The 14,548-nt window shown below is 38.3% G+C and overlaps 1 protein-coding gene across 1 annotated transcript in view; it reads left to right on the top strand.

Moving 5' to 3' along the window:
• BNC2 (basonuclin 2) overlaps nt 1-14,548 on the top strand; it is a 282,287-nt gene that overhangs the window by 119,978 nt on the left and 147,761 nt on the right. Inside the window, 1 exon segment of the mRNA XM_044271566.1 lies at nt 13,444-13,546. Coding sequence (XP_044127501.1) covers nt 13,444-13,546 — 103 coding nt within the window.

Genomic DNA, 14,548 nt, shown 5'->3' with positions numbered 1-14,548 from the left:
CTGATTTACAATGTAAGTCAATGGGGACGGATCCGTTTACATTGACATATGATATGGTGCAATTGTAAATGGATCAGTCCACTATTGACTTTCAATGTAAGTCAGGACGGATCCGTTTGACTTACACTTAGACAGACTTTTTTTGACAGAGTAATGCAGATGGATCCGTTCTGAACGGATACCAGCGTTTGCATTATAGGTGCGGATCCGTCTGTGTAGATACCAGACGGATCCGCACCTAAACGCAAGTGTGAAAGTAGCCTAAGATGTATGTTGGTTGAACCTGATAATTTAGGAGAGGCCAGACAACTAGTTATTGTGTATAGAGGGTAGATGTTTGGGGTGATAAATATTAGTTAGGCTGGATTTCAGCTGCCTGATCAGAGATTGTCATGTACTATATGGTTTCCTGCCAAGGAAATCAGGCCAGCTGTAGGCACGGCCACAATTGTAAAATAAAATTAAGGAATTTCTCTGGTAGGTTTTGATCATTTTTATTTATTGTATTTTAGACATTTAAAGGGGTTGTCCCATGATGAATGTAAAAGATGAAACATCTTTAACATTCATCATGGGACAACCCCTTTAAATCTCTAAAATACAATAAATAAAAATTATCAAAACCTACCAAAGAAATTCCTTTACATTTTTTACAATTGTGGCCATGCCTACAGCTGGCTTGATTTCCTTGGCAGGCATGGGTGCCATGTTACTCATCCCTCTCTTCTGTTCATGGCCACCAGCGTTCCATGTATCTTCTGCAGGCCATGACCAGGCTATAACTAGTAAAGGCCTCCAAGCCTGTCACTAGGGCCAACACATGCGTCCAAGTTACCTCCTGCCAATGGCTGGACATTAGTGAGTATTTAAGGCACCTTCTCTAGGTGGAAGATGCCTGAGATTAGTTATTTAGTATACCAGCGAAGGTGCTATATCCTATTTGACTATCTGTGTAATGAACTCCTGTCTGACAACCAACTCTGACTCCATGCCATCTGCCCTGACCTTTGCCTATTCCTCTTGTTGCTCCTTAGCCCCCTGCTCCTTAGATCTGTCTTCTGGTTATGCTAGTACTCCGTCTGCCCTGACCATGGTGGGTCAGCAGGAAACCATATGGGATTATCTTAGGAGCCAGCTGCCTGGTAGCTCCCCTGCAGCAAAGTTCAGATGCCTCTACTGGTGTTAAGTGGTAAATACCAAGGGGATTGCCAGGATAACGTCCTTAGAGTTAGCTCACAGTCAAACCAATTGGTCAGTACAGTGGGTCCACACGCTCTGCAGTAAAGCAAAATAAAATAAAACAGCACAAAGTGAATTTACAAAATGAAAACAGTGAAGAAATGGCCTAACTGGCTCTTAGACTGTGCACTAGCCATGAGAGGATTGAAGCAAACTAGAGAACAGTTAGTAAACCAGTTACCGCTACCAGACTTTTTCCTTTTTCTTTTCACTAAACTAGCCACAGAATGGTGAGAAGCCAAGAACAAGATTTTATTCGTATCCAAAGCTAAAATATGCAGTCTGTGAGTGAAATAGTAAATACAAATGAATCTGGTCTTTCACTATTCAATTTTTTTTAACTGACTGTTTAGTCCTCTCCAGGAAGAAAATATGGAACTAAGTGTGAATAAGGATTTCTTTCATCTTACAGTCACAAATCAAGACTAGACGATTTGTCGAGTAAGAGTGTTTAGCAACAAAATCATTTCTTTTTTGTTTTCTTTGACACACTGTAATTTATTGAGTGAGATCAGATATTTACTTTATGTTGTTCAGCACAAATACACAGTCAGAGCGGCACTGCACAAAATATAGGAAAAAATAACAATAAATTAATAAAAGATGCGTGCATGCCTCCACAGAGGAAGAATCCAAATCCTCACCAGACGATAAGTGAACAAGGAGAAGGCAGCGCTCCAAAAAAGTCCAAGTTGGGTGAATAAAACGTAGACTTTTTTGGAGCGCTGCCTTCTCCTTGTTCACTTACTTTATGTTGTTGGTATGTTTCAGAAGGAAGGAATATGAAGTGCCTGAGTGTATCCATATTTACTTATTCTGCAACTATACTCTATCATTGGCATTAGGTATGATATCTGACACTAATACAGGACATAGCAAACAACTGTCTTCTATATAACCAGCAGTGGTCTTCATGAAAGTAAAGGTTAAAAGAAAAAGAAAGTACACCAAAAGATATTATTAAAGAAAAATTCTCATTAAGGAAGGTCATGGCATGTGACTGAAATACGTTGTCATTTTATGATCGGTGGGGATCTGACCGCAGGGAATTTAATCGATCCTGAGAATGATTTCGTGGCTGTGGCTTGTTCTGTGTTTTTACCTATGAAATGGAGCTCCTAGCCACATAAATGGAGTGGTGCTTTGAAGGGTTCTTCTTCTTTGGCTGTAGAACATGAATATGTGGGCCATGATGAACCATAGAGTTTTCCTTATTCCCCCAATTTTATCCATATTAGAATGGTACTATATTCATGAGGCCAATATATATAGGCACATAAAGTTCCTACCGGGCCCTAATATGAACCTAGAGGAACTCTGTGTGCCACTCTACGGTGTCACTGCACATTACATTGCCGCTTATATAAAGCTGGGTTCCAAGGAGTTCAACTTCCTGTCTTTGGACATAGTTGACCCTTTAGATTTACGACTGCCAAGACAGCAACAGCCAGTGAATAAATGACAGTTTTAAATGTAATACGTCAGTCCTATGAGTTTGCTCTCCCTCATAATTAAACAGCAGCTCTCATCATGTCTCTGCGAGTGTGCGGAGTGTGCTAACAGCTTGCTAAAGTTCAGTCTGTTAACAACACGTGTTTTCCTTGCAAGCATTTGGTGAATGAATAGCAGGATACCATAATTACAAGTGTGGGTTTAAAAATAAGTAAAGTGAGATAGAAGTGTCAGCCTGACAGCTTCTTTCTGCTGGATATTTCACAACCTGTTTAGTAAATGATAAGTCTCTAGTTAGCGACAATGAGCAGAGTCCTGCCGAGAGCTTTGATAAGGCTTCAAGTGGCGGATATTAATTAAACCAGCATGCTGAACAAAAGGCACAGACTAGCTCCAAAGGCTGGAAATGGCATCTAACGCAGGATAAGACTTACAAGCGCTATCTTTTATCCTCGTAACTAACCACTTATTTTCATTGTATTATATTGTATTTCCATCAAATCTGCATCACCACATATAAGTTATAAGGGGTTGTCCTATCAAGATAACTTCTAGCGACTGCCTTGTGATTAACACAGCTCCAACTCTTGGAACCTCAGCCTTTCACCTGGACGTTTTTTATGGTCATACCATAATATGCAACACTACATGCTGGCCATTCGATGGTTTACTGATCATGTTATAATGGAGAGTTGAGGTCCTCCAGAGTGTGAGCAAGAGCAAGTTGATAGAACAGCTTGTAGGACAACAAAGTTTCTATATTGTGTCTTGGTGCCACAACTGTATGTCACCTAGTTATGAGCAGAAAAATAGAAAGGTTGAAAAATCTCTTACCTCTTAAGTGGAGGACTTTTTTTGCTTTTTTTCCTCTCCTAAAATGGAGCCAAACAATGTCCGCGGTGGACTGACATGAAATTTTCTAATGGTGCTTGGATAGAACTCCATAAGAAACCGACTTGTTTTTCAGTAAAGGATCATTATGGATCATTAAACATATAGCACTCGATGTGGAGACATAGCAGTGAGGAACGTGTTGACTATTTTTTTTGCACTAGGGCCCAGCTTTAGATTTTAAGAGTTGAATTTTTTAGTTTTCTGTTGACCTACATCCCTTGAATGCTTAATTCTAGGCTTGATTCTATACAGTATGTTCATCACTTGGCTCTTCTAGAGAAAAGAAAACGATGTACTATATTGCTTTAGAGAGAAGAAATAAGTGACACGACAATATTTTAATATGGTTCTTATCATAATTCATGTGATTTGTATAAGAGCTGCTCAGAATCAGGGGCTGAAGGAATTGAAGAGCCTACTGATAAAGCTGAACTTGTTAGCTGGGGAAAGAAAAAGAATGAAAACAGTTGCCGTCGAGTGTACTGCACAGAGCTGAAAGATGCTTTTGCATAAAAGGAAGCCTTTTCATTGTATTTTTCCTTAAATTTTCTATTGTAGCCAACATCAAAAGAACAGACTAAAGAAGCAGGAATGGCTCATTTCTGTTTTTACATATGTATTGTAGAAAGAAAAAAAAAGGAAAAAAATAGAAAAAAAAAAAAAAAAGCCTATAATTACCAGTTTGCAGAACAAATTCCTGCAGGGTTTGTTCTCTCCCTATTAGTAAAAGAGATAAGTTGAAATGTATTAAAATTTCACTGTACTACTGGGAGTTTTTGCTCACTGTAAATGTGGTAATGTTTTTTCATTGCCCTAGTGTTTGTCTTTAAACTAAGGCATTATGCCCAACAGGGAGAGCATTATAGGATAAGTCTATGTGTAGAAAAAGCATTCTTTAGAGAACACAATGAAGAATATATTTCTCTTTCTATTTAGGGACCTGTTAGAACGAACCAGTCTTTTCCAAGACCCAAGTCTCCTGGTGCTAAAATTTAAATCTAATTTCTGTTCTTTCCTTATCATAATATTTGAGCAATGATTGCTCTCAGAGAGCAGATATTTAATTGCAGTAGTATTGCAAAGCACTGGAGAAGCTCTGCATAGTCCTTTAAAAATTTTATTTTAGAAGAATATTACCTTAGTTTTAACCCCTGAAGGACTAGGCTCATTTTTAGTTTTTGCGTTTTTGTTTTTTCTATTCTACCTTCCACAACTTTATAAATTTTTCATTCACATAGCCATATAAGGGCTTATTTATTTTTTTAACCTTTAAAAAATGTCTTAGCATTGCCATTTTTCTCACACCCATAACTTTTTAATGTTTAACTCTACAGACCTGTATCAGCATGTTTTTGATGGGCAAACTGTAGTTTTTATTGGTGTCATTTTGGGCTACATATGATTTTTTGTCATTTTTATTCCATTTCTTTTTAGGGACAAGGTAGCCAAAATCTGGGACAAGGTGACTAATCACAGATTTACATTTTCTTTACAGTGTGCCCCGCGGAGGAAAAATATTTGGTCCTCTTTAGGAGAATTCAATGTGTGATCTTCTGATTGCTTGTCCCATAGACGGCAATATAATACTATTGCAGTCTATAGAATTCTGCCTGAGAAGTCTACAGCTTTTCAGTCAATTAGCAATGACAGGCCTGGGGACCTTCACAAGATGCTGCAGCGGCATCTGGGGTGTTAAATGACTGGGATTGGAATCTTGCTCATGCCGGTCACTGCCAGCAGGTGTCTGATGTACTTTACAGCCGTCACCACCAACCATGTATGGATCAAACTCTGTGTGAGCTTGCTGCATACAACCCCTTAATGACAATTACATACACGTACATGATTAAGTGTTAAGGAATTAATGGCCATTGGGGGAGAATTGACAGTTTCCATCAATCCTTGAACATTGAATAGAGCTGTTCTCTATTTAAAGTCCCCTTTGCAGCAGTTGTACAGTAAGGAGTAACGTCTGACTTTGGAACGTTATGCTAGTAATTGGTGGAAGGCCTGTTGATGGAACCCCCAGCAATCAAACATTTATCACTTGTCCTTTGTAGGACAACCTCTTTAATTAAGCATCCACTCAGATGTGCCCTGTTCACATGTTCTTCAAGGTTTTGATTTATAATGAAAACTACAACACATCACACAGTGAATAGAACCAGTGCCTCACAAACTTTTTGAACTTATAGGATCTGTTGGGATGACAGGAAAAATTGTGTTGCAAGCAGCACTGGCTTTCCCATCAAATCTGACATAATCTGCGTCGAATGCAGATATGATCAGAGGGCTTATTATTTTAAGAACAGAAACTGTTAAGCCATTGTGACTCTCAGATGCCACAATCAGCATTTAACACGGCATCTGGACCGGGGGGCCACGTGATCGCCATTCCCCGTCATTGCACCCGCTCCATACAATAAAATGGAACTCATTTAGAAGTGATTTGTAACGAATTGAATTTATTTTCGCAGTTCGATATAGCAGCTGAATCGAATTTTTGAAAACTTCACTCATTACTAATCAAAATGTTTTGTAAAGTGTAGTTAATTATTAAAGGAGTTGTGCATGTTTGAAGGGGGTAGGGGTAGGCAGACTTGTGAAGGGAAGCATAGTTACCTGCTTCCTAGAACTGGCTCCCCTGTCTTGACTGCTCCACTGGGCTCTCTGGATGTTAACATCCTGTTTGACACTGCTGCAGCCAATTGCGTCCCTCAGTAGTAACCTGCTCCCCTTGCATTATGAAAAAAGGTCACATGACACAAGAGAAGCAGGTCACAGCTGTTGCCAGCGATTGGCTGTAGTGGCATCAAACAGGAAGTATATGCCCGAACAGCCCAGTAAGACAGCCAGATTCTGCAGTTTTTGCACTGGCCACTAGGCCTAAAAATAGTTGCAACTTCTTGGTCTGGACAAATCACTCTACTGCAGTTATCTCCTTATCATCACAGGGAGGTTTAGAATGACACATATCACCTCTGTGTATAGATAACACAGGATTCTCCATTCACAATAAGTGATTGTCAAAGCTTATTTACTCCTTGCTTGTACATTGACTTCTGCACAGGTTACAGAGCATGCCTAGAAGACTCTCCCTTAGAAGTAAATGTGTCTATAGCCCATGGGGCTGCTGTAAAGCAATTATTTAAATGCTTTCTAAATGCTAAGAACAGCTCAGGCAAGATGACTGTCCCCATAATCATGTTCGTGAAATAGAATAAATAAATTTGTAACCAGAAAATAAAAACAGATTAGAAAAAGGGTACAAGTCACTATCTGGTTTTAACTGGCAGAAAAAAAAAAATATTGGCAACATATTCACTTTAAGAGTCTGTGTCATCAGCATTTTTTGGTATATCCTTCATAGTCACAAGGTAACTGCTGCCCTTCATGCCAAAAAAACCTAGATAATACACATTCCTCAGAAAATCAACAAGGGCAGGGATATAGCTATGGGACCCTGAGCCCTTCTGCAAGTTCTGAAAAAATGCATGCAGCAGTTAGGAAGAATGTCTAACTCTTACATCGAGGGCCATTATATCATTCTATAGAAACCCTTCCAAATGGCATATTAGGATGCTGCAGTATTCGAGAAACCTTCTATAGCCTCAAAAAAAAATTGCAATCAGCCTATTTTTCCATTTTAAGTATGATCATATGCAGCCATTATGAGTAGACATAAAATTTGATTCGGAAGCTTTGCTGAATTTTGACAAGAAATGTAATTTGTGACGAATTACTTTGTCACAAATCCCGTTTTGTTGTGTGGAGGAGGCGCTGATTGCGGCATCTGAGACTCACATTCAGCTGCTCAGGGATTTGCGTCACTTTTTTGGCACAGATTTATTGATAAATTGCCCCCATTATCTCTTCCATTTGGTGTACTTTTTACTTTTTACCAAAAAAATAAGGGGTCCGATGGAAGGGGGTATTGCTGTGGGATCAGACTACGCAAAGGTTGTTTGTAGTCTGGAACCATGGAAACACAAAGTTGTATTCACAAACAGGGTAGAAGACAGTTAAATAAGGAGCACCTATCAGCATGATCAACCCTATTAAACCAGGCCTCTGGCTTGGTTGAATAGATCCTGCTGAGTAAATTGATACATATCTTGTGAAAATTGGCAGTGGTGGTTCTTAAAAAAAAAAAAAAAAAAAAAGACATGTTCTTTATGCTAACTATGGCTTCAGTGTACTGAGGGGCATGGCCAGCACTGGATAACTGTAGAGGCGAGGTACAGATACCCCTTAGTGCTCCAAAGTCGTCATTTGCATAAAGAATACAAGTATATTTTCTCAGGAGCGCCAACAACATCTTCACAAGACAGGTATTTTCATCAGCACTTTCAACCCTACCAAAATTGGTTAATTTTATATTTTAGATGCATTGGCAGTGGGCACCATAAAAGACATTGATTGTGAAAGCGGAAATTGCCTTTTAATATGTTCTAAAATAGGCCTTTTGTTACATGTAATTTTACTATCTACTAAATCCCATAGATTTACAGACTTTATTATTATAATTTTTTTGCTGCTACCATTTTTTTTGGGGGGGACTTGAAAGTTTTTTAAAGATTGGTGTTGATTTGATATATAATATTAATAATAAAGCATGTCATTAATGAGAATCTTAATTTAAAAAAAAAGTAACTGTACAGTATAGTTAATTGAGGGCGGAATCGATCCATGAGAATACTACTCTGTACATGAAACTTTTCATGAAAATGTGTGCACATGAGCAAACCTGCTACGATTCCTATAAATGCCCTATTGTGTTACCACTGTATCTCATATCTGGATTTATCTTCACTAATACAATTTGAAAAGTTTCTAATACGCTTACATTTCTCCATGGCATTCTGGAAATGTGCAGCTAATACAATATATTGGGATACTCTAATGGTATAGCCCTACATATCCGACAGATGTCATTTTGCTATTCTCTGTCGCACTCACATTGGTGAAATCAATCCTTTTGACTTTAGGTATCATCATGTATTATGTGATTTTTGTGCTCAGTATGGGACCTTCAGTCTCAGCCAATGAATATGCATGGAGCTGATGTATTTATGAGGTAAATAATTTATATGTGTAGCTGTGCTATTTTGCTATGCATATATTATGCAGACTATAGGGCATCATAGAATCAGTATGGAATCCTATGTGATAATGATACAAACTATTTTTGGTATTTGCTAGACAGTGATTGACTCTGGTCTGGCTGATCTGTTGGAAAATTGATCTAATTAATGTGATTGCATCTAGTCAATTCTGCTTTTAGAAAATTAAGGCCCTTTTCATACAGATGATTTTCTTGACTGGGTGCTGTCCAAGTATAGAATGGACAGCACCTGGGCTGAACACTGACACATTAATGTCAATGGGACATATCACATGGGCGATTTTCCCAATGGACGAATAGGCCATGCTGAGGCAGTTGCATCATCCTTCTTTGATTTACTTAGGTGAATGGGTCTGCAAGAAAAATGGATGGCACATGGATGCCACTGATGTATGGTCTATTTGAAAAACCCTCCATGGTCATTGTCTGGAGCATGGACAAGCTTTCTATTGTCTGTATGAATAAGCCCTTAAGGTGGTATTTTTGTTCCAAATATCCTGCATTTGAATCCACTCTAATTCACCTTGTAGGCCAGCTTTGCTAGCAATCTCTTAGATTTCTATTGGGGTAACCCTTATTTCACCTCATAAATCTATATCCTTCCCTATGATTTACAGGCTTGTTTTAGGTCAAGCAGCAGGAAGCATGAAGTTTTGCAACAAATAAAGCTTCTTCAGTGTCATACTTTTGTGTCCGATATTGGCTGATGCTCCTATCAATTCCTAGGTAGTGGGTGCTCTCCAGGTGTATCAGAACTAGGATGTTTCAACAGTCATAACCTGTCAAGGCATAGGAGTTTTAGTTTCTCAACAGCTGGTAAGCTCAAGGTTGGACACCCCTGCTTTAAGGCAAGCCAGACACATTAGAAGGCTACTGACAAAACACTTGTTCGGTCAATGGCTATTTCTGCTGAAACCTCATACACACAGTTGAGCAGGCATGTATCCCCAATGAAGAGAAGAGCGTAAGCCCTCTGGTAGCAGCGTATCTCCTTGACAACAAAAAGCATGGGCATGTTGAAATCTAACAGCCCTGTTTTTTTCTCCCCCGACATCTGATGCTGAGGGAGAATCAGGAGGCCTCAAGAAATTGTCAGGGTTAGCTGACACTAATATAATGTGTATGGCCAGCTTAAGGATACGTTCATGCATGGTATATTATATCTCCATACTGTACATATGAATGTTTCTGCTGCATTTATAATGTTTTCTGCAAGTCCCATTCAAATGAGTAGGACGGTTGTTGAAATTTTACTGAGAAATTTGCTGCATGTGAACATACCCTATATATATTTAAGGTAATTGACTTCCTTGGAATTGCCATTGGGTGCCTGATCCAGAGAAATAAAACACTCCTACTATCATGGTGCACAGTATGATGTCATTGGAGGCTGGAATGGATGTCTATCCTCCTCAGTGATGAGTCCCGCTTTTATCTCGGACACAATGATAGCCAGAGATTGGTCTGGAGACCACATGGGTAACACCATGAAAAAGCCTTCACAAGGAATAGTCACACCAATCCTACTCCTAGGATAAAGGCATGGGGTAGCATAATGTACGGTAGCCCTTTTGGTCTTCATTTCATGTACACTAAAAGCTCTACGTTGTCATAGAACCAATAAGCAGAACATTCCCCCAGACAACCATTAATAATCTCACTGATAGCATGTCAAGGTGTGTAGGGGTGTCTACTGTGTCTACTGCTGTGTAGAGCTCATATTCGATACTGAATAATATAAAGATATAAAGATATTTGTTTTCATTTTTTTTACCATTTTCATAACATTAACATGTCTATTGATCTAATTCCATGACTTTTCCTTCTTGATGTTCCAATTTCAATGTTGAGGAGTTGATAAAAAAACATTAATATTTTATCTCATGTTTGTATGGTTTTCTATGATAATTACATAGATACAGACAGACTAGGAATGCACATCATCTGATTCTTTTCTTTCTAAATGGAGAGAAAGAGCAGTGCTATCTCTGATACCCAACACAGGGTTAATAAGCAGAACCCGACTGTCGCTTCGTAACATGCCATGGTGCAGCAGCAGCACAATTAATTACAGAGTTCATTAATTAGTGAACATATTAAAGAAAGACACCACTACTGACAAGTGCAGACATGATATATCATCAAGTCAATAAACTATTGAACATGAAACTGGACCTTTCAGCAAGATCTCTTTTCTTCCTCACTGTTAACCTACAGACACATATATTATTCCTGCTTCATCAGCAGATGTCATTGGTAATATATTTCATATTACTATTTCCGTTAATCAGGAATACATACTTATATAGCTTGGAAAATGAACGATTGAACAGTTTACATGATGGAGGGGGGCTGCTGGAAGTATGTGGATGACAGTGTCATTTATTCCATGCTGGCGACTGGTATTAAACAGTAGCACTGCACAGGATATAGAAAACAGTACTAGGATGAGATTTATTTACCGCCACGCTGGATAAAGATAGCAAACAAACCAGAATGATGAGCATAATCTCCATACTGTATTACTATTACACTTCCAATCTATAGTATGGCAGGTTTGTGGCAGTTCTATATCCCGGGATTGTAGACAGTATCACTATCACCACAATAGCAATGCTGTTAGAGGGATTGTTCAGCATCAGTAAAACATGCCTGCTTTCTTTTAAAAACAGTGCCAGACTTGTCCACAGGTTGTATGAGGTATTACTGATATACTGACAATATAATAGTGTGTACTGCATAAGCAGTACAGTGTATCACAGAAGACATCAGTGGATCACATGTCAAAGTCCTCTTGTGGGACTAATGGGTGGTAAAAAGTAGAGTTGAAGTTTTATTTAAAAAAAAAATCTCCAGATCACAAACAAATAAACCTTTTCCATTAAATAAAAAGTGGAATTTTTACAAAAATAACCCACCCAAATACTAGTAATTGCTGTGTCCTGCACAATATAATTATCACAAAACTTATCCCGCACAGTAAACACCTGTAAAAAACAGGCAGAATTGTATTTTTTTGCATATTTGCACAAAAAATTGAATAAAAAACTATTTTAAAGTGTTAGGTACCAATGAAAACTACAAGTCGTTCCACAAAAATTAAGACCTCATCTTTCTAGAACAAAAAGTAAAAAACTTGGGATGCAACCATTCAAAAACATATATGCGACAATTAAAAAACTATCTATTTTTGGTATCCCTGTAGTGCACCCAGAGAATAAAGTTATTATGCTTTTTTATGCTGCAAAATGAAGGTCGCAAAATTTACAATGTAAAAACTCAGTGGCAGCATTGCTGTTTTGTCCCATCCCAGCAGAAAAATTTAATAAAAGTTAACCAGTAAGCTATATGTACCCCAAAATGTTCCACAAAAAACAGGTCCTCATATGACTATATTGATGGAAATAAAGGTTATAGTTCTTGGAATGTGACAATAAAAAATAAAAAATTGCTTGGTCACTAAGGGGGAGATTTATCAAAGCTGGTGAAAGGGAAAACCGGCTTAGTTGCCACCAATCAGATTCCACCTTTCATTTTTTAGAGCTCCTTTAGAAAATTAAAGGTGGAATCTGATTGGTTGCTAGGGACATCCAAGCTATTTTTCCTTTACACCAGTTTTTATAAATCTCTCCCACAGTCCCCAAATGAATACAGGAGGATAGGCGTTACTGACGGAATCATACCATGTCCTGAGGTTATGTCCTATCTGATGTTACATTGTGTAACAATGCCCCTAGGGGAGAATATCTACGTATAATGGTGCCATATGGGAGACACTTTCTATAGTAAGCAGGTCTATGTGCCTCCATACAGCATCTAGTGGTGCTGCCCCCACTTACTGCTGTGGGCTGTGATTGGCTACAGTGGTCCCATTTGGTCAACATGACATCACCGCTACAGCCAGGTTAACAAAGTCTGGTATGAATGGGCGTTGCCGGATCTAATTGGTAATTAATGCATTGTTGCCCCATTGCTCCGTTTTAGCTTGAAACTGGACAGCCCCTTTAAGTTCTTATCTCTGGGTCAACACTGTGAGAATGTAGGTGGGCATTGCTTGTCTATGACACATGCATAAAGCCATATTATCTATATCAGGGATCATCAACCTCCGGCACTCCAACTCCCAGAATCCTCTTTTCACTTCTATGGGAGTTACAAGAACTGCAGAATAAATGTGCATGCTGGGAGTTGTAGTTATACAGCATCTGGAGTGCTGAAGGTTGCTGATCCCTGATCTATATCATTGTTGGCTGGTGCATGATGTAACTGTACAAATATTTTACCTATTTTCTTTCAGTGAAATCTCCTAGCACACGCTGGCATTAAGTGAGTGGAATTGCTGATCCCTATCACAGATAGCTGCACTTGATTTTGACAAATGAAATATGATTATGTGCTGTAGTAGAAGACTCGGAGCCAGTAGGCTCTGCATTGATACTACCTTCTGTTATAAGAGGATGCTTTCCTGGGATATTCTTAAGCGACCTTCTCATCCTGTTTATTAGGTCTAATGGTATCACAGGCACTAGAAGCTAAGTGTCTCTGTGTCTTGTAAGCCATAAAGTACAGTAGAGCTGCATCGGAAATGAACTTTTTCCATCTTTTGTGTCCCTCCAAACAATGTGGTTGCGCTGTGTTTTCCATAAGCCACAACAACTCATGCATATTGTAAGAGCAGAAATAGTGAAATGGACAACGATCGATGAAACCCTTTCTTCTTTTTTTCTCTGCAGGCCATCCGATGTACACTTGTAAATTGCACATGTGAATGTTTCCAGCCCGGGAAGATTAATCTGAGAACCTGTGACCAATGTAAACATGGCTGGGTGGCACATGGTAAGAAATAACATGCTCATGTCCGCCTCAAAAAACTGTTAAATATCTCTCTATCAAGCTATCTATCGTCTATCTCTATCTATCTATCTATCTATCGATCTATCGTCTATCTCTGTCTATCTACTATCTATATCTATCTATCTACCTACTATCTATCTATCGTCTATCTCTATCTATCTACTATCTATCTATCTATCTATCTACCTATCTATCTACCTATCTATCTAGCTATCTATCGTCTATCTCTATCTACTATCTATCTATCAAGCTATCTATCGTCTATCTCTATCTATCTATCTACCTACTATCTATCTATCTATCTATCTATCTATCTATCTATCTATCGTCTATCTCTATCTATCTACTATCTATCTATCTATCTATCTATCTATCAAGCTATCTATCGTCTATCTCTATCTATCTATCTATCTATCGTCTATCGTCTATCTCTATCTACCTACTATCCATCTAGCTATCTATCGTCTATCTCTATCTATCTACTATCTATATCTATCTATCTACCTACTATCTATCTATCGTCTATCTCTATCTATCTACTATCTATCTATCTATCGTCTATCTCTATCTATCTACTATCTATCTATCTATCTATCTATCTACCTATCTATCTAGCTATCTATCGTCTATCTCTATCTACTATCTATCTATCTATCAAGCTATCTATCGTCTATCTCTATCTATCTATCTATCTACCTACTATCTATCTATCTATCTATCGTCTATCTCTATCTATCTACTATCTATCTATCTATCAAGCTATCTATCGTCTATCTCTATCTATCTATCTACCTACTATCTATCTATCTATCGTCTATCTCTATCTACTATCTATCTATCTATCTATCTATCTATCAAGCTATCTATCGTCTATCTCTATCTATCTATCTACCTATCTATCTAGCTAGCTATCGTCTATCTCTATCTATCTACTATCTACTATCTATCTATCTAACTACTATCTACCTACTATCTATCTATCTA

The sequence above is a fragment of the Bufo gargarizans genome, chromosome 1 (genome assembly GCF_014858855.1).
Source record: "Bufo gargarizans isolate SCDJY-AF-19 chromosome 1, ASM1485885v1, whole genome shotgun sequence".
In the NCBI taxonomy this organism is placed as follows: Eukaryota; Metazoa; Chordata; class Amphibia; order Anura; family Bufonidae; genus Bufo; species Bufo gargarizans.
The sequence above is the reverse complement of the archived record's forward strand: the minus strand, read 5'-3'. Positions and strand labels throughout refer to the sequence as shown.